At 31.9% G+C, this 21,068-nt stretch overlaps 1 protein-coding gene across 4 annotated transcripts in view; it reads left to right on the forward strand.

Annotated features, from left to right (window-relative positions):
• The window catches only part of mor (SWI/SNF- related protein mor), a 104,121-nt gene extending 85,133 nt beyond the window's left edge, over positions 1-18,988 (forward strand). For all 4 annotated transcript variants that reach the window (XM_075367688.1, XM_075367690.1, XM_075367691.1 and 1 more), the window contains exons 12-15: positions 4,065-4,285; positions 7,837-7,994; positions 9,791-9,886; positions 17,682-18,988. In XM_075367688.1, the coding sequence (XP_075223803.1) occupies positions 4,065-4,285; positions 7,837-7,994; positions 9,791-9,886; positions 17,682-18,353 (1,147 nt within the window). In that variant the 3' untranslated portion in view covers positions 18,354-18,988. The remainder of the gene's footprint in view (positions 1-4,064; positions 4,286-7,836; positions 7,995-9,790; positions 9,887-17,681) is intronic.
• The last annotated feature ends 2,080 nt before the right edge of the window (positions 18,989-21,068 follow it).

Raw genomic sequence — 21,068 nt, forward strand, 5'->3', positions numbered from 1 at the left:
AATGCTGGAGGAATTGAAAATAAAAAGAAGAAAATGTCGTTTTGAAAGCAAAGACGAAACAGAAGAAACATCAGAATTTCAGAATTATCTACACCAGAACTGCAGTGGCTAGTGTTAATAGAGCTACACCAAATTTTTGCTGAACGGTGAAAATTGATTAAATTGCAAATGGAAAAAGAAGAATTTTTAATGAAAATACTGAAAGAGAAATTCAAGGAAAAAGAATTGAACGAAATGACCTATCACAGATCCTAACATCTTCCTATAATTACAAGCGTACTTGAGTTTTGATAAATAAATGTATGAATTATGTTTACTAAACCCAATATTCCTTCTTAAAAATGTTACACTTCTAATAAACTGGCTGCCTAAATGGCACGCCTGTTGAGCGTTGTGGATGGGATCCTTATCAAGGTGACCTTCTGCACATGCGTAAAACTAGCCCCACTCCCCATGAAGCACAAACAAAATCTTAAGAAAAATGGTTGATTTTTTGATTGAACTTGTCACTTCAGCTTGACAAGCCGCTTGTCGAGCGGCTTGGTTGGCTCGGCAAAACTTAACGCTTGCTGTGTCACTTTGCTACTTGCCCATACTTGTGCTATTTTTAATTCTGTTTAATTTTTTAATGTTTTACTTTTAGTTTGTAGTTTTTTTTATTGTACTTACTAAGAAATAAAAAGGGAAGGGATATTACAAATTCAATAGTCTTAAAATGTGAAGACATTTTTATTCTCCTATTGTTTTTATCTCATCTTCATCAAATAAAATCTTCCTGGGATCCACGGTATGATTTATATTCATCCACATTTTCGTCTGCTGATATTTCCAAATTGTCATTTAAATATTTGGCAACATTAGGCAAATATTTTTTATTGATCTAATGCCCTTTCTATAATGACCCTTGTCATTATAGAAAAAACAAACGAGTGTAAAAAATTGAATCATCTGTGATGTCCATTAATCGGTAATAGAAAGGGTGTAAAGAGCCATGGAGATATACCATAACCAAGCAGAACCACTGCTGTTAAACATTGACATTTTTCTTCTTATTGCACTTCGTCCCAAAATTTGGCATCATGTACACTCATAGCTGCTGCACATCTATGCTAGTGAACTTTTCATTTGCATCACATGTTGTTTGTATGTTAGTACTAGCACAACTCTTCCAATTTATGGTACTCATCGGCAAAGATACTGTCTGGTCTCGTTATTATTACGTGTGTACAGTCAAGAGCACCGATGATTAGGTATTCAGAAACGAGCTTCCCTGTTAGCTTGTGCTTCATTCAGTTCATTCAGCATTGAGAGGAATTTTATCCACTCTTCTGCCTTCTGCAGAATGTGAACCGAAACTAGAATCAAATGTTTTACAAATTGTAGACCAGATCCTTCTACCTCTCCATTTTAATAATCAGGGGGATGTAGAAACACTTCCATCTTGTCCCTTCAGCTTAGTGCAGCACATAATAATTTCTTCAGTGTCTGGCAAAAAATTGTATAAAAAAATCAACACTCAGATTCAAACCTTAACGGCTCTTTATATTTGGATGGATTTTTATTTTTTCAGTTTTTGTAAAACTTAAATACATAAATAGTTTGAGCAAGCGAATATCCTACCTTAAAAATTGAGTGTTTACTCAAAATTTGTAGTGTTTCCTTAACTCTTTATTCGTGACAAATTAAGTGAAGACTAGAAAATTTTAAATGTTAGAAGTGTTCACTTACTGAAAGAGTTTTGCCTTTTAATTTTTATTCTTTCCAATTGAAATGATTATTTCAAATTTTGAAGGTAAGACTCTTACCATTATCTTACCTAAATATAATTAAAGTTAATTAATACTGATTACAAAGATTCAGAATGTTTGCTGTAAATTATTTTCATTTATATTATGAAAAAATAATACTTTTTATAAAACAGTAGTGGTATATTGTTTTGTAAATCTCAGTTTCATTGAGATTTGAAATTTAAACCCCAATTGCAGCTCTCTTTTACTGTATACACTCAGTTGAGAATAAGAACTATGTGCCTAGTAATTGTAGACTTTTGTTTAGTGTTTGCTTAATCGGAAGCAAACTGATTATTTTTGTATATTGACTATTCCAATCCAGTGTTGCAGTTAAAGGAATGAGAGATTTTTTCAGTGAATCCCCATCCATTGTAATATTTTTGGTTATAACGGCAGAAAGAGGTAATTTCACCTCTCTGAATCTTCTAATTGTATGAGATACAGTTAAGCGGAGGAAACATTTCAGCACTTTGGTTGTTGATTATGTGATTACTCTTCAGCAAATCATATTAAGTAAATTATTAATCACGATTCAGTTACTACTTTCTTCATGAATAAATAAATCATTTGGGCTGCTTGATGTACTGGCAGGGGGTCATTGGGTTATTAACTTCTTTTGATATTGGATGCCCATATACAAAATATGATGTGCGTCTTTTACTAGTAATGTGATCAATTCATTTTAAAATAAATAATCTCATTTTAAACAAGAAAACTAAAGTTTTTTGTTGGCTTTATAGGAAATTTTTTTACTGCTTTTCTGCAATGCTCTGCCACCAATTTGGCTAGTGTAGTAATTTTCTGCTGATTATTATTAAAATATATGTAAATATGCAGATTTGGTGGTCTTTGCTTTCGGTATGAAAACCTTTGTTGGAATCATTACTGTTCCTTTTCTCCCCACATCAATATATTAATTATATCATAAATAATTAAAATATAAAACCCACATACAAAAATCTTTTAATGCGTCCTAGTGCTTTCGGAAATGAATTCCGTCTTCACGAACTTAATTTTTTTCTTTTTTATTAACTAAAACTTTGTCATGAGTAGAATTATGTAAAGTGTGTAAAATATATAAAGGTGGTCATGTGTTAAAATTAATTTTAACACATGACGACCACCTTTAAACATTTTACACACTTTCAATATTTTTCCAGTCAAATCAGATATTAGTAGTACTGAACTACCATCACTTAGATCTTGCAGATGTAAAATCTAAGTGATTGTAGTTCAGTACTTGCTTTTCTTGCTAGTACTAAACTAAAGCTAATTTTCAGCATTTACTTTATCTTAAATTAATTTTCTTTTGGGAAACAGAAATATATTTCAGTTTTTATAGGTGATAACTTATATCCCCAAGATTCTGTCAACCTGTAAATGTTTTTTATTATTGTATTGACTTTCTGTTCGGCTCTGAACTACAATATTGTGTGTGTGCATGCATATGCGTGTGAGAATCATGAAGAAATTCCAATGAAAATTCATTTTTCCTTTAAGATAGTAAGTTTAGCCATTGAAACAAAGGAAATTCTGTTTACAAATATGTGTGAAGGCAAATGGAAAGATGCTGATTTTGCAGTATTTGACAGTTAGGTATTTTAGTTATCTGGCAGTTGCATTGAAAATATGTTACCAAAAGTTAGTCTCTGGTTCTCTACATGTTAGTTTTTTCCATAATTAGCATTTTACATAATATTTTACATTTACATGTTTGCGGTTACCATACTGTAAAACACAAAAGATAATTCTCATCTTACAGTTAATGCGTAGAAATAGCTGCATTATTATTTATTAACTGTATTAAATAACTATATTCATTAGCATGGATTTGTTCTGATCTGATTGGAAGTGAAGTCTATTATGTAAGAAAAAGTACTGAAATTGTCTTTTATACGATCACCTCAAATACTACATAGCCTCATCATGTGAGGTATAATTCATTGAAAAGTATGACAGAAAGTTCTTTCATTTGTTTCAGAGTTCATTGTCTAATTGGAAATTCATTGGTAGTTTCAATTTTGGATAAAAACCAGAATTTTTTATTATTTTGATGTATAAGGCTTCCTTAAAATTAAAGTTTATTTTAAAAGTTGTTTTTACAAATGTACGAATAAAATTATAAAGTGTGGATTTTAATGTTATTCTGATAAATTACTACATCATTCAGTTTTATTGTTTCATTACTCATTTCAAATGTGTGTTGCATTTATGCCCATAATTGAGTATGTCTTGTATTTTTTCTCTAATATTCATTTCTGTTTTATTAAATAGGTACAGTAGAAAACCAGCTGCATTACGTAATAAGACAGCTGCTAGTATGACACGTGATTGGACTGAACAAGAGACTCTCCTTTTGTTGGAGGGTCTTGAGTTGTATAAAGATGACTGGAACAAGGTTTGTGAACATGTTGGTAGTCGTACACAAGATGAATGTATATTACACTTCTTACGGTTGCCTATTGAAGATCCGTACCTGGAAGATCATGAGGCAGGTCAGTACCGCTTTTCATTCTTTTTATATGTTGTATATTAATTTCATCTAGAGTTATTCTATTTTTTCAATATTGTATTTGAAAAAAAAAATTGCAGACAGTTATTTGACAGTTTTGATGCTATTCTTAATTCCATTCTTTAATTTCAACCTGATTATATCTGTACTATATTCTATTCTGTTATTAAAGTGATGAATGGCAAAAGCAGAAAAACTATTTAATATAGTAAACTAAAACTATCTAAAGTTCTGAATCCTGTTTTCTCTTAACAGGTGTAATTTTTCTCTCTTCTCTATAGAAGTATTAAAAATAATATTATCAATGATTAATAATATTTTGCCTCCATACCATTACAAAAATTTGAAAAACAATTCAAAACCTTGGTCAGGAGGTTTTATTACATCCATCTTACAGTCCCGATCTTGCAGCATCAAAGTTTCTTTATTTGGCCTTCCATAAAAGATTTTACGGGGCCAAGTTAAGCATCAATGAGCAGACCAAGAATTTGCCATAAGAATGGCTCAGACACCAAGGTAACAATTCTTTACTACTGGAATAAGTTTCAATAGGGCTAAATGTAGCCAGGAATTATGTTTAAAAGCAGAACTAGTTTCTGTAATTGAATAAATAGTGTTTCTTTAATTTTGAATAACCCTCATACATAACACTTTTTTCCACTTACAGTTTTTACCTAATACATGTCCTTCAGCCATCAAATTAACTAAAGTTATATGTCTTAATAAATAGTCCACTGATCTTTTATATCGCTTAAGAATCTGTCACAAATTTCTCTCCTCTGATCTTTAAGATCTCTTAGTTTTGAATTTTATCAACTTGTGTTCTTTTTAACAACTTCCTACAATGCCACATTTCAGATGCCTCTGTATTCTTTCTTTTATATTTTTACTACTGTTTATCATAAATTATTTTACTCTGTGCAAGTATGTTCCCTAAATTCTGTTGCTACGTATTCCTCTGTCTTAACTCTTCATTATCTAACTTTGTCTCATGTTACCTTCATAAAACTCTTATTTAAACTGAATTTCCTCCTAAGCAATAAATCACTTTTTTTTTCTAATTCTTGTTTGCTTCTGTCAAAAAGAGCAGTGCCATCAGTGAATTTTAAACATCTTTTCTTTTTCCCCTTAGATAATTACTCTTGTTCTCATATTATTCCTTCAGTTCCTATACCAGATTTTCTGTGTACTATCTGATAAGCGATGGAGAATTCTTGTCTTGGTCCTTTCTGTTTATTTATTTTCATTTTGTATTGCATATCTGATCTACAACTGCTACCTGATTCTTGCCAAGGTTGTAAATAATTCTTTTCTTTTTGTATTAAAGTGTTAATTTCGTTAAAATTTTATTCTATTTCACACTTCACACTTCACACAGAAATGCTTTCTGTAGATTTACAAATGCCGTCTTGGTAGGTTTATAAACCAGGCTTCTAAAATTAATCTGAGAGTTAGAATGGTCTCCCATATTATCTTGTTCTGAAACAAACTGGTTTTCATTTATTACATCAACATTTTGGCTTCATTACCATAATTTTTATCTTATTTTTCCCAAAACTTTTGCTCTTAATATACTACACATCTAACTTACCGGTACATCCTCATTACAATACCTCTTTGTCAGTTTTCCTTGGATACTTTACTCCTTCTGTTGACCTGGTAACAATTTTCTGCCTTTATATTTTGTGTTTTACCCTTTCTGCATTTATCGATGAGTTTTATCATACTTCTCATCATCCTTAGTTTTTAGCTGAATTTTTCTTCTTGTAACTTATAGCCCTGAACCTATAATTTTTTCAAATTTTAAATTCACCTCTTTCTCATTTAATCTGTCAGGGTCCCATCTCTTTGTTCTCAAATTTCTTTTTAATTTTTTAAACTTCAGCTTGCACTTCGTTACTAAATTTTAATCAGACTGCGACTACGGCTGAATATGTTTTGCTCTTCATAATTTGATTTCAATATTTCTGCCTGTATCTCTCAGTTGGATTCAAATACCATAGGTTATACTTCGTGAAAAATTCTAAAAACCTAGTTCTTTCATTCAGTTTTTCATTTGTTCTTCTTGCCCTATCTTAGCATACAGTCTCTCATTACTACCAAATTATTATCCACTTTTACATATTTACATTAGATTTTGTATTGCTTGATGTTCTTTTATGCATTTTCTTCTGTTGAAGGAGTTGGCATCTATAAGGCTTTAGGCTTGGTTTTGAACATATCTTTTTAACTTGTTTATGTTGCTAGTAATAAGTAAATTTCTTGCCGTATTTTCTTATTTGCTTGCATTTCATTTAATTTTGTGTTATTCTATTACTTGCTGACCTAAATTTTGCTTTTTTCCATTCTTACTATTTTGTGTTGTATCTTAATATGTTCATCTCTAATTTTAAGTTATTATAATTTACCATTTTTATTTTATTTCTTACTCCATGTTCTTGTTGAAGAATTTTGTGATTTTTACTTCCTAGTGTTTCTCACCCACAGATCTGAGCAGGGGAGTATTTTGCTTTGGTGTGTTTTACTAGAGGAAGCTCCATCATAAGCAATTTTAAGAAAATTTTGTAACATAATTTTTTGTCTTTAGTTGTATCTAAAAATTTACCTATTCATATTGCACGTTGAAGTGGCACAAATGGTAACAGTTCTCTTTATGGAGTTAGAGTTTGACTCCTGACCAAATGAGTTGTATTATTTTTTATATCAATAGCTCTTTGATATTGTTTTCTGGCTACCAGTCAGTCAGGCTCTAATAGCATACCAGACACATACTAGTCTGGAAGTAAAGGAACATAAGCTACAGCTATTCTCTTAGCTTTGGTTCTTTGAACCAAATTTCACCTTTGGTCCTGGAATTAGCAAGGCGCATCACTTTATTTATATTTACTTATGTTTGTTGCTCTGATAAATAACTATAATTACATTACCTTTTAAACGGTTTTGTATTTATGTTGGTGATAAATCTTGGGGGAGGGGAAGATTGCAGCGGTTACAGCATTAAATTTAATTAAGAATTAAGCGTGGGATGGTATTAATTGGACCCCGTGGTTAATCCAAACTGCATGGAATGAAATGAAATGCTTTAAATCATTTGTACTTTTACATTTGCTCTAGCCTCATATCCACGGGAGATCATCTTAAACAAAAAATGTTTATTTTTCATCTGGCTGTTATTGACATACCTGGTTATAGAATTAGGACATTAGATCTACATTTTATTTAAAATTTTATAGATTTCAACTTTTTGTCCATCTGCCGTCTTTTACTGGTAAAGGTTTACTGTTAATTAGAACAGAAACTTATTCTCACCATCTCTTTCTTTTCTATAGAAGTATTAAAAATAATGAACTTAATGGCTTCTTTAGGGAACATTGTTACATGAGATTGGATTGAACCCTTGTCATTGAACCGATTAAAACGGTTGTCGTAAAGTAAAACTGATATTTGTGCATATCAGTGTCACCTCAGTTAAGTTGTGACAGATGTTGTAAGTAATACTATAATGGAGAATTCTATTAATTTAAATATTTTTAGGTGGTGGAGCACTAGGACCTTTGGCTTATCAACCGATACCGTTCAGCAAGGCTGGCAATCCCATTATGTCCACAGTTGCATTTTTGGCTTCGGTCGTCGATCCCAGAGTAGCTGCATCAGCTGCTAAAGCAGCTATGGAAGAGTTTGCCAAAATAAAGGTAACGGTTTAAATATCAGTAATTTATCTAATAAATCTAACGCGCATTGAAATTAAGAATTTTTTAACTACAAATGTTTTCCAGTCTTTAAATTGTAACAATGTTTTGCGTGTAGTAAATTATCCACCGCTTTTTTTAGATGGCAGACATTTACTGGTATTTTTGTTATAACTTTATGATTTTCATAAAGAGTTTTTTTGAGCTGTTAACATTTTATTGTTGTTAACTATGCGTAACTTGTATGACTGCATGCAACAATCTAGTTATTCTTAAGTAAAATATAAACAGAAAATTAAAAAGTTATAGAAACAACTTTGATGTGATAAGGTTAAAAAAAGAAAAACATCTAGGACTTTTAAAAGCTCATTATTACAATTTTTTAATATTTACTTATGACTTGTTTTATTTAAAACAGTGGTGGTAATTTTCTTCTTAGAGCATATATTTCCTGATTTTTTTTTTTGAATCTGTGATAAAATTATTAGCTGAATCGTAGTATTTGGTTATTATTATTTACCCTAACTTTAGAAAATCAGTGTTCAATTTTTTTTTAGTTGTAATTCTAGTGGAGGGGCAGAGAGAGAGAGCCAACTATCTTTGGGCAGCATAAAACATATAAAGATGGGTGAGAGAAGATATGAATGACAACAGAAGTGAGGAGCTAAGGATTCAGATGTGAACAGTGTTGTGAAGTTCAGTACAATCTGATGATGATTAAATGTGTAATTAATGAGGTTGATGAAAGTATTATAAAATAATTCTGTTTGGAGGAAAAACCTGAATTGCTACATTAATGAGGCAAGGCGTGGTGACTCATAAGTTTCTGGTTTTCAAGTACTTGGGGTCATCCTGCTTATTCCCTAATTTTAGATCCCTGTAATTACTACAAAACTAAAGAGACCAAAATTTAATAAATGCTTCTAAAGGATAGAAGATTTTTTGAAATTTTGTGATGGTTTTTATATTACTTATATTGTGAATGAGAAACTTAGAAATATTCCAGAAAATTAATTCCAGACCTAAGTTAATTGTTTACACTTATTTACAGCATATACAAAATGTCTTGATTTTTTTTCAGGTGCAATTCAAAATTAAGTAACTACATTTTGTGTTCTATTAATTATGCATAGAGTAATATAAAAGCAGATATTGTCATATAAGAATAGTTTTCTTCTACTGTTTGTGAAAGAAACTGCTTATAATTTTATCGATCGGTAATCATATAATATATCGGTAATATATATATTATATCGGTAATCATATTATATATTATATATTGATCGGTAATCATATATTGTTGTCTCCTGTTCACAGTGAACTCACCAAACAGTTGTTCATATTTGACCGTAGAATAGATCGCTGTAACACTTTTGTTGCAAACTGGAGTATGCTTATGAAGCACTTGCTTGTATGATCAGCTATTATTGCAGACATTTTTAATGTCACTTGCTGTTTGATTTTTAATCATACACACACTAGAACTTGTCTTAACAACAGCCAATCCATCTCATTTTTCACTTAAGTGTAACGGTTTAGAACATGTAGTGTCTGAACCTGAACTTTCTACGTATTCTAGAAGTTCTTTCTGTTATTACTTTTTGTTTTTAGATTTTTCTTTCTAAATTTATTTGGTGGTTTACATTCTTTATCTTCTGTATTATTCTTGCAGAAACTTCTCTGACACAGTGTTATTAGTTTGTATCAATTGAAATGGTTTTACATTATTTTTATATTAAGAGTGTGATACTTACTTTCTTTTGTTGTATAACTTATTATTTTGTTTGTGTTTATCATAGGATGAGGTACCAGCAGCATTGATGGATGCTCACATTAAAAATGTTGAGGCATCAACCGCCGATGGAAAGTTTGATCCATCTGCAGGATTGATTCAGGTGATTAAATTATCAGTTTCACCCATATAAATCATCTCATTTCACATAAGGCTTCTTGTTCTTTCATTATTTCTCAGAAATATTTATGCTTACCTGTTACGATTAAAAGTTAATGTTTGTTTAATTAAACAAAAGGTAAAGGTAAAGTCGATAGATGGGTGGAATATATTGAAGAGTTATACGGAGGAAATGAATTAGAAAATGGTGTTATAGAGAAAGAAAAGGAAGTTGAGGAGGATGAAATGGGAGAAACAATACTGAGATCTGAATTTAAGAGAGCATTAAAAGATTTAAATGGCAGAAAGGCCCCTGGAATAGACGGAATACCTGTAGAATTACTGCGCAGTGCAGGTGAGGAAGCGATTGATAGATACAAACTGGTGTGTAATATTTCCGAAAAAGGGAAGTTCCGTCAGACTTCAAACAAAGTGTTACAGTCATGATACCAAAGAAAGCAGGAGCAGATAAATGTGAAGAATACAGAAAAATTAGCTTAACTAGCCGTGAATCAAAAATCTTAACTAGAATTCTGTACAAAAGAATTGAGAGAAGAGTGGAAGAAGTGTTAGAAGACCGATTTGGTTTCAGCAAAGTATAGGGACAAGGGAAGCAATTTTATGCCTCAGATTAATAGTAGAAGAAAGAATTAAAGAAAAACAAACCAACATACTTGGCATCTGTGGACCTAGAAAAGGCATTCGATAACGTAGACTGAAGTAAAATGTTCAGCATTTTAGAAAAATTAGACTTCAAATACAAAGATAGAAGAACGATTGCTAACATTTACAGGAGCCAAACAGCAACAGTAATAATCGAAGAACACAAGAAAGAAGCCGTAATAAGAAAGGAAGTCCGACAAGGATGTTCCCTATCCCCGTTCCTTTTTAATATTTACATAGAACTAGCAGTTTTAATGATAATAAAGAACACTTTAGATGTGGAGTAACAGTACAAGATGAAAATATACAGATCCTACGATTTGCTGATTATATAGTAATTCTAGCTGAAAATTCAAAGGATTTAGAAGAAACGATGAACAGCACGGATGAAGTCCTACGCTAGAAAATAAAGAAGCATAAAACAAAAGTAATGAAATGTAGTAGAAATAACGAAGATGGACCACTGAATGTGAAAATAGGAGGAGAAAGGATTATGGAGGTAGAAGAATTTTGTTATTTGGGAAGTAGAATTACTAAAGATAGACGAAGCAGGAGCGATATAAAATGCCAAATAGCACAAGCTAAACGAGCCTTCAGTAAGAAATATAATTTGTTTACATCAAAAATTAATTTAAATCTCAGGAAAAGATTTTTGAAAGTGTATGTTTGGAGTGTCGCTTTATATGGAAGTGAAACTTGGACGATCGAAGTATCTGAGAAGAAAAGTTTAGAACCTTATGAAACGCGGTGCTATAGGAGAATGTTAAAAATCAGACGGGTGGATAAAGTGACAAATGAAGAGGTATTGCGGCAAATAGATGAAGAAAGAAGCATTTGGAAAAATATAGTTAAAAGAAGAGACAGACTTATAGGCCACATACTAAGGCATCCTGGAATAGTCGCTTTAATATTGGAAGGACAGGTAGAAGGGAAAAATTATGTAGGCAGGCCACGTTTGGAATATGTAAAACAAATTGTTAGGGATGTAGGATGTAGAGGGTATACTGAAATGAAACGACTAGCACTAGATAGGGAATCTTGGAGAGCTGCATCAAACCAGTCAAACGACTGAAGACAAAAAAAAATCTAGGTTTTTTAAACGGTTTTGGGTTATCATGTTAAGTTTCATGTGTATACTTGAAGTTAATATTGCATAAGTGTAATCTTATTTTGTTGTTTACTTGAACTATGAAAAAATTGATGTTAAAATTTAAATTAGGTCTCAGTAGGTGTAAGAGGCCGATATTTATCTGCTAATCATGTTTGATAATAGATAAGTCCTTATGTGTTCTCTGCAAAGAAAAAGAAAAAAAGAAGTTTTAGGGTAAGCCTGCAGGCAGTCTTCTGCTTCTATTTTGCCAATTGTGCTTGAGGTAGAGACCGATCTAATTTTTATAGTACCATAAATCCTGTCATACACAGTAACTTGAAATCTATTTTGATAATGATTTTGGATGACCATTGAGAGATCTGTTGTATAAGTAAGTTTAAATTATCAGAATGATTGTGTAAGAGTACTTATAAGTTGCTTCAGTGATGTAGCAGTAGAAGCAGGCAACTTGACCCACCAGCGCACACACACAAACACACACACACATACACACACACACACACACACACACACACACACACACACACACACACACACATGCACACATGCGGTAAAATATTGTGTATGTGGTAAATATTGCTAAGGATGGATTCATAAACTGTATCTGTAGTATCAACTGTAGCTGTACTGACAGCTACAGTTGATACTATTTCTTACAAAAGACTATTATGCTTAATAAGATAATCAAAGTAAATTAATCAAAAAACTAGATGGCTATTTTGATTTTTAAAGCTATCAGCAGATTATGAGGAAATGTATATGTTCACAAGGTCTGTAAATAAAGTAATGAGACCGGTTCAGAAAACCTTTTTATTTATAATCCAATTATACATGGACTCTTATCACCTTTGAAATAGTTCCCTTCGGAAGCCACACAATGCTTCCAATGGTTTTCCCACTTCATACCAGTGTTGGAATTCAGAAACCGGAATATCCTTCAGGTGGTCTGTTACATTTTTAAAATGTTTTCTACTGTTCCAAAATTGTGTCCTTTGAGGTGTAAAAAGTCTGGAACAGGAAAAAGTCGCAGGGACTCAAGTCAGGTGAATAAGATGGTTGAGGAACTACAGGAATGTTTTTCTTAGCCAAAAGCTCATTAATTGAGAGTGCAGTGTGACAGGGTGCATTGTCATGATGCAGCATCCAGTTGTCTGTGACGGCTGGTCTCATGTAAGCAACTCTTTTCCACAGTCTTTGAAGAATTTCTCTGTAAACATATTGATTTACAGTCTGTCCTGCAGGCAAAAACTCCTTATGGACAATGCCTTTACTATTAATAAACTATTTTACTATTAACAACAGAAAAATTGAATTAAATTTGTTCTTAGAAATCAGAAAATACTTTCAGAGATACAGATGTCTGAAGAAGTACACTATAGAGAAATTTTTAGTAAAAGATTGGAAGGTTTGCAAGCGAAATTAAAAAAAAAAACATAAGATCCAGCGGTCAGAAGAAAGAAAGAAACATAGTGAAATGGAGTATTAAGAAACAAATTAGCATTTATTTTGATTTTAATTTACTCATTTTTGTTTTTTTTTTGGGATATGATGAGTTTGAAGTGTGCCATTCCTTGCTTTGGCATTTTGTTTCTCGGTTGTACTAAAATATCCAAGATTCATCACCGGTAATAATATTTGTTTAGAAAATCAGGATAAGTTTAAATTTGCCCTAGAAGATCGCAGCACTTCACATTGTTGCTGTTTTTCTGTTCAACAGTGAGGTTTTTTGGGACCAATTTTACACAAACTTTTTTCATGTCCAACTTGTTCATCAAAATTTGATGGACTGTGGTACGGTTCAACTTCAATTGTTCTGCCATCATTCTGACAGTTAATCGCCCCGGTCGTATCTTATGAAGTCGTCTGATTCGCTCAACATTGTCGTTACTTTTTGACATTAAGTCTTTCAGAACGTGGATCGTCTGCAACTGATTCCCGGCCATCTGAAAATGCTTTAAACCACCTAAACACTTGGGCTTGTCATTAAAAAACTTGTCATCTCCATACACCCTTTTCAATTTTGAAAAAGTTTCAGTAGCTTTCGCACAGAGTTTAACACAAAACTAGATTGCACAACGTTGCTCATAATTAGTGTCGTTTTTGTAACGCACAACAAAAACTTGTGCGTTCACAAAAAGTTGTTTCACGAAAAGTTTGTCTCGCATGGCAACAATAGACTAAAAAATATTAATACCTAATATAAATCAGCTGTTGATATAACCATGTGTTTACTAGTAATTCTACAGTGTTGCCATTTTGGCTGCAAAAAAAAAAACTAGTCTCATTACTTCATTTACGGACCTCGTATGTGTGTATAAATTTAAAAGATCAAAATAAAAATCTTTAATCCAGTGTAGTAAAAAAAAAAATAAAAGAATTAAAGAAACATTTTGAAAAAATTTAGGTCACGCAAAGGAAATGAAACCTGGAGAATAAAAAATAATTCAGAAATACACTAAAAAAACTGAAAACCTTTCTGATTTGATCAGAAATAAAAAATTTATGTTTTACACGGGCATTTTTTAAGAATAAGCAAAACAGACTGATAAACATTCAAACTCTTTAAAACAGAAAAATTGAATTAAATTTGTTCTTAGAAATCAGAAAATACTTTCAGAGATACAGATGTCTGAAGAAGTACACTATAGAGAAATTTTTAGTAAAAGATTGGAAGGTTTGCAAGCGAAATTAAAAAAAAAAACATAAGATCCAGCGGTCAGAAGAAAGAAAGAAACATAGTGAAATGGAGTATTAAAAAAGAGAAAACAATAGAATAAGATGAAATAAGTCGTAACATGGTTTATAGTAGCCAAATTGAAAAAAAATCATTCAAAAAGAAAAAAGATTATCTTATATATTATGAAATGAGGAATGTATTTTAAAATAAGAGAAAATTGAATACAAACTGTTATATATTATAAAATTGAGATTGAAAGCATATAAATCGCAGAAATCTCAAATTCAGATACTCTACCATCCTAATGCATGCCCTTATATAGAGCGGTTAAGATAAAGATTTATCTCAAGAAAGAGAGGTATAATATGAATTTTATAAAATATTAAAACAGGTATTCCCTCCGTAAACAACATTTTATAGGGGAATGGAAGGAAAGGAAAAATTTAAGGGAGTTAAATTTAGCTTTTAATTGAAGTTGCCTAAAATGAGTAATAATAAAACAGTACTACTAATAAGTTTAGATGTTATTTTTTAGATGATATAATATTTTCTTTTTGTAAAAGTTGTGTATTTTGCAAAAAATACTAAGCTAGAACCTACTATAAGTGCAGAAAAACTTGTCACAATAAGTAAGATGATGAAAACTCTTTTAAAAACTTATATTCAAGTTGCATCATGTAAAGCATGTGTTATACTGAATTACACAACCAGATTGAGTGTGGTCCGTACACAAAAACTGACCGGATTGTTACAGCAAATCTTTTTGCACTTTATTAGCTTGCACCCAAGCTATTTTTATTTTGTGTCGAGCTATATTGTTATTTAGGTTTACACACGTGCAGTTTAGTTACTTCAGAGAAGCGACCGTAAAATCTGAGTAAACAGTGTGTAGTACTTTCTGAAAACTGAAGTATCAAAACGAACTGTTCATGCTCAAAGTTATTTGTGTGGAGTCAAAATGAAAGATAATCATGACACTGCAACCTTTCAATAAAGAAACTAATAAACAAATTATTTTCTGACTGTAATTATTAGTAGTATTAACAATTATCTGAAATTGTGCAGTAAAGGTTATATATTCTATTTAATTTTTAATAGTATATTACTATAGTATTTATTTATATTATAATTTTTATTTTAATCAACTAGTTTAGAAAAATTAGTAGATTCCAATTTAAACTCCAGTGTAAGAGTTGATACTGTTAATTTTTAAATGTAGTTAAGATTAAAAGAATTAGACTTATACATTGGAATTTATGAACACTGTCTAGGAAAGAAGAGAGATGAGCGGTAAGGAATGGAGAAAGTTCAAAGGTTTGGACTATCGATTTATGGAGGGCCCAAAAGTTTCTCTGATCATATTAGTTTATTGTCTTGCTCAGAACCCATTATTAAAAACTATTTTAATCTTTTTACAAAATGAGCGATTTAATTACCCCCCCCCCTCCGCTGTTTCTAAACATCTGTCTTAGGGGATGCACAGATATCTAGCCTACACAGCCATAATAATCAGTTGTATTTCTTGGAACATTTTTCTTCCTTACCATGTGTAGCCATGTAGCAGTTACAAGTGGATCCTTTATTCTGTAATGCATTATACTTCTGAAATTCATTACCTTAAAGTCGGAAGAACAAGAATGGATGATATCAGTTGAATTTCCAGGTGCATGCAGCATTGCATCAAAATAACAACTTGATATACGAGGGTGGGCGGATAAGTCTCTGGCCTGACATAGAGATGGCATCACCAGGTCTTATTATTTTATTACCATTCTTTAGTACTGTCCTTTACTGGCTTAAATATATAATTTCAGGTCAATAGCTCAGTTAGTATATGTTTGACAGCGTTTGCACTTTGATGCCTTCGTTTTTCTCACGATGGAAAAATTGGAAAACCATGCTGTTATAAAATTCTTCCCGTTTGAAAGGTTTTATGCCGTTTCAAATCAAACAAGAAATGGACTCTACACTAAAAGAACCTTCTCCATTATATTCAACGATAAAACAGTAGGTTTTAAAATTAAAAAAGGACATGAACCATGCTCCAAATGCTCTTTGATATTTTGTCATTTTTGGGACCGGTATACTTTGTATTTCATTTTGTAACTACAAAAACTCTTATAATTTGATTTCTTATATAATGTCTTGTGACATTGTCTGTTCCTTTTAATGTTAATTTGTGCAGCAGACTAAACCAATAAAATATAATATTAATGAGTCGTGAACCCAAACTAAACCTGATCTGCTAATCTGCAAAATGAAGTGTATAATTGGCCTATGCGTATAATTTTTCATCCTTTATCTGGCAAAATGTTAAAGATTTGGACAAATCTGTTGTTTGTACATCATTATTATTAGTTTTATATGTTTTGTTTCGATTTAAGATGGCAGTTTGCCCCCTTGTATTATGCTCCTAGATTTTTTGTTTTTTACCTATTTTCATTATAATCATAATTCAAGGTTAAGTTTATAGTATATGAAATCATGAAATATAATACTGCAACAAACATTATAGCTATTTCTTTGCTACAAAAAACTGTGCAGTGTTGTGCGTGCATGTATATCTACACTAGAGTAATAAAATTATATGTGAAGCGTCTCATGATAAGTAAGCAGACAGACAAGATTTGTTGTTATCTGTTGGATGATTGATTTAAGATGAAGTCGACTACTAATTCTTGCTTGATGTTTCATATAAACAAAGTGAACAGTTTTGTCGCTCATAGTTCAAGAGGCAAGAAGTTTTTCTGGAATGTGTAACATGTTTGTTCACCATGAAGCATTGTATAATACAACAATAATCGTGTAGTGAGCGGTGGCCCTGTTTTGTCTTTATGAACGATTCCAATTTTTAGGTCTAAAAATCGGCACAATATATCAGCCTAAACGTATGTCATTGTGACATATTTCTGGCTCTGTTTGAAATGCTCGATTCAAAGGTTGATTACCAAAAGCCTCATCTAGCTTTATTTTGTTTCTGCTTTATTTTCATAAAGGAGTGTGAAAAAAGTTTATTGTTTTAAGCAAGTCGTTTCCAGCGATAGCAAAAATTAGGAACAAACATTAATTTTTTCTGAAAGATACCATTTTGCAGACTTCAAAAATTATACATTCCAGGGAATGAATAATGCAGATATGTATTTTATATTTGGATTGTTTGGAATGAATAATGCAGATATGTATTTTATATTTGGATTGTTTGGCCTAGCCAAATTTTTACAATTTTTGGCAGTGCTTTTTTATTGTGAATAAAACCACTTTTTTCTTGTGTAAAAATGTCTGCTGTTATCGCTTGCATTAATGCTTGCATTTATATATATTAATTTATGTAAATATGTTTTTTTGTAGAGCGGAATCGCTGGAACAGATCCAGAAAAAGAAGAACAACCAGGGGAAAAAGAAAAGAAGGAAGAAGAAGAAAATGCAACAGCAAAAGATGGGGAGCCCAAAGAGGCAAGTGAAGAATTGCCGATGGTCAAGAAGGAGATTGATAAAGATAATATGGAAACAAGTACTGCGGAACCGATGGAAATTGATAAAAAAGAGGGTGAGAATGGAGTGGCAACGACGAACGGTGAGGTCAAACAAGATACCGATACCAGATCGCCTGTTATTAAAGATGGTCAGTTACAATCTGCAGCAGCAGCAGCGCTTGCTGCTGCCGCAGTTAAGGCTAAACATCTAGCGGCAGTAGAAGAAAGAAAAATTAAGTCGCTTGTGGCACTTCTTGTTGAAACTCAGATGAAAAAGTTAGAAATCAAATTGAGACATTTTGAGGAGTTGGAAACGACGATGGAGCGTGAACGGGAAGGATTAGAATATCAGAGGCAACAGTTGATCCAAGAAAGACAGCAGTTCCATTTGGAACAGCTGAAAGCAGCTGAATTCAGAGCTAGGCAACAAGCGCATCAACGATTGGCTGCAGAACAGCAGCAAACGCCATCAACCACACCGACTCCACCTTCTCCACAAGCTGTTCCGACTCCGCATCAGGCTGCAACATCACCGTCTCCTGCCTGAGATGATAATTTGTTGGTGACTGAGAGAATGATTGAGTGATTAACTTGTGCAAGTACAGTCGCGTATAAAGTGGTGCAAAAATGAACAACAAACAATGGATGTTTATAAAGTATTATTTATTAAAAATGATAATATTGTAAAATTGTTATTACTTTTTTCTTAATTACTAATGCAATTTTACAATTTTAAAGTGTATTTAATTGATTTTAATTTATTAAAATATGAATGTAAAACAAGTAACATTTATTCATTTGTGTGATTATTACAGATTGAATTACCATACAAATAATTTTTTATAAAATACATTTATTATTATTAAATAAGGAAAAAATGTTACTTTGTTTTATTATTGGATAATATTATTATGATGTATTGTATAGAAATTATTATTAAATTCATATTTAGATATTTTATTAGGGTGTAGATTGATTTCAGTATTTTAAGGCCTTTGTTATCAGACTTGAAAGAATTTTATATAAAGAAGTTTTTAATCTGTGCATTTTTATTGGCATACTTATGTTGTGAGTATTTCTAACATCATGTGTAAAAATAAAACTAGCTGATTTATATGATTGTTTGATTTAAAATGTAGTTTTACTTTGGAAAGGGTTATTATAGTTATATCTTTTTCTGTACTGGTTTCCATTCTTATTGGTTTCCTCTTAATCTTCTTTATTAAATTTCTTCCTGTCATTGTCTCTTCAGTTGTATGGATTGCGTCCTTTTTATTTTATGCATATACATACCCACTGAAATATTCTCTTATGATGTCTTGAATCATTATTTTTTTTCCTGGATATCCTACATTACACCCCATTCTGTGTTTAAATGTTTCTTATGTAGTCATTCCTTATTATATTCAGCCTGGTTTTTCATTTGTTGCTGTCTAGGCTAATCTGTTAATGTTTGTGTTAAAATTTAATCCGATTTTATGATTTTAAACTAATTTTTGTCTCTTCACATCAAAACGTGAAGAGACAAAATAATTGTGGGATCTGATAACAAATTCTACCTTTGATTGGGGTTGTAGGGCTGTCTACCCATTAGGCACCATGGCTGACAGTCTTTTTGTGAAATTGATAAATTGTTGATCATGTCCCATCATATCGCATTAGAGTGTATTGATTTGACTGTCATCAATTTTGAGTGGAAATATCTCTTAGATTGGTAGCATATAAATGTGAAGAAGAGGTCAAGGATAAGGAGTATTGTATCTATCTGAAAGAGGGAATCTAGGGCATGAGATATAAATTTCCACCAAGAGGTTGGGTTTTGTTGAGACCCGATGGTGTAATGCTTTTCCTGGCTGCAATCACTTGAGAATCTGGGGAAGTTTTACTCTTGAATAAAGAATATGCGTTCATCTTAATGTGAGCCGTTTGTTGTGTTAATTTCTTTAATGTACATTATTTGTTGAAAACCTATGTAACTGTAGGCCAAGAGAAAAAATGTTGACCTGTTAACTTCCAGTGTAATCTTCATCAGAGTAGTCTATACTTAAACTGTTTCTTTCACTGCCGAAAACGTTTCTGGAAGTCTTCTTTTACTATGGCCACCGGCTGTGCTTTCATGCTCTTTACGTTCTCATAATCTCAAATTGTTCATGAAGCTTCATGAATACCCAGAAATCACAAGGAGCTAGGTAGGTTAGAGTAAGAAATCTGTGAACCTGGGAATTTAATGCTTGGTCAAGAAATCCTGGTCACGATGCAATCGTCTGTTGTGCAAGTCCAGTATCTTGTACTGATCGGTTTAAGTAATCTAACTGTATGCTTTGTTAATGATATCCTGTTTTCAGTTTTCTTGTGTTTGCTTACTGTAATGTTTATTACTATCAGGTGAAGTTCGGCCACTTTTAAGCTGATTATTCTGTTGTTTAATTTGTGTAATCTGCATTAAGATGTCCAAAAGCCTGGTGAATCCAATGAAGTGAAATGTTCATTTTTTTTGTCTTTATGCTTTTGGCAAAACTTGTTGCAGCAGTGTTACTTAAAGGAATGATGATCACATGTTACACAAGCAAGCTCAATGACCGCTCTAGGGTTTGTTGCCACCACATTTTGTGGATTTTTGCTGTCTGAATCCAGATAGATACTCCTGATGAAAAAAAATTAGGTGAAGTACTTTTTTCAAGTTCTAGATTATATTGCATCAATGTTTGCTTTTCCTTCAGAAGCTAAAAAAAATCATTTAAGAGAAGGTTCACGGTTCGTAATAGAAATCTCGTCTATTCACATCCCATACGATTAAAGAAAAGCTGATTAAAAATCAGCTGTTCTGCCAAATCCTCAGTAGGAGTGGGGAGTCATGTAGTAACATCATTGTATTTCACTTTTTACTTTTGCTGGTAAGTATAGCTATTCTGAAGGGAAAGTACATTATACATTTTTTAAATGTGATCTTCAGGTAGGTCAAATTAAATCTTGCAATTTATATTTCAGGTTGCTACATGTAAGTGTTTTGTGGAAATATCAGATAGTAAGGAATCCAGTTTACTATCTTAACCAGTTCTTATCTTTTTTTTCACCATAGCTATTGTTTTCTTTATTAAGCGGCTTGGTTTTATTTTTTTGTAGGATAAAGTTAATTTGTCCTAAACCAAACTGCAAGAAGAAGCAAGAAATTGAGTGGAGGTTTCAAAAGTTGTGATGTTTTTAAGTTAATGTAATGCTCTTGACTGGTATTGCCTAAAACTGCAAATTAAACAAATTTTTT

This window comes from Lycorma delicatula, chromosome 5 (assembly GCF_047948215.1).
Source record: "Lycorma delicatula isolate Av1 chromosome 5, ASM4794821v1, whole genome shotgun sequence".
NCBI lineage: Eukaryota > Metazoa > Arthropoda > Insecta > Hemiptera > Fulgoridae > Lycorma > Lycorma delicatula.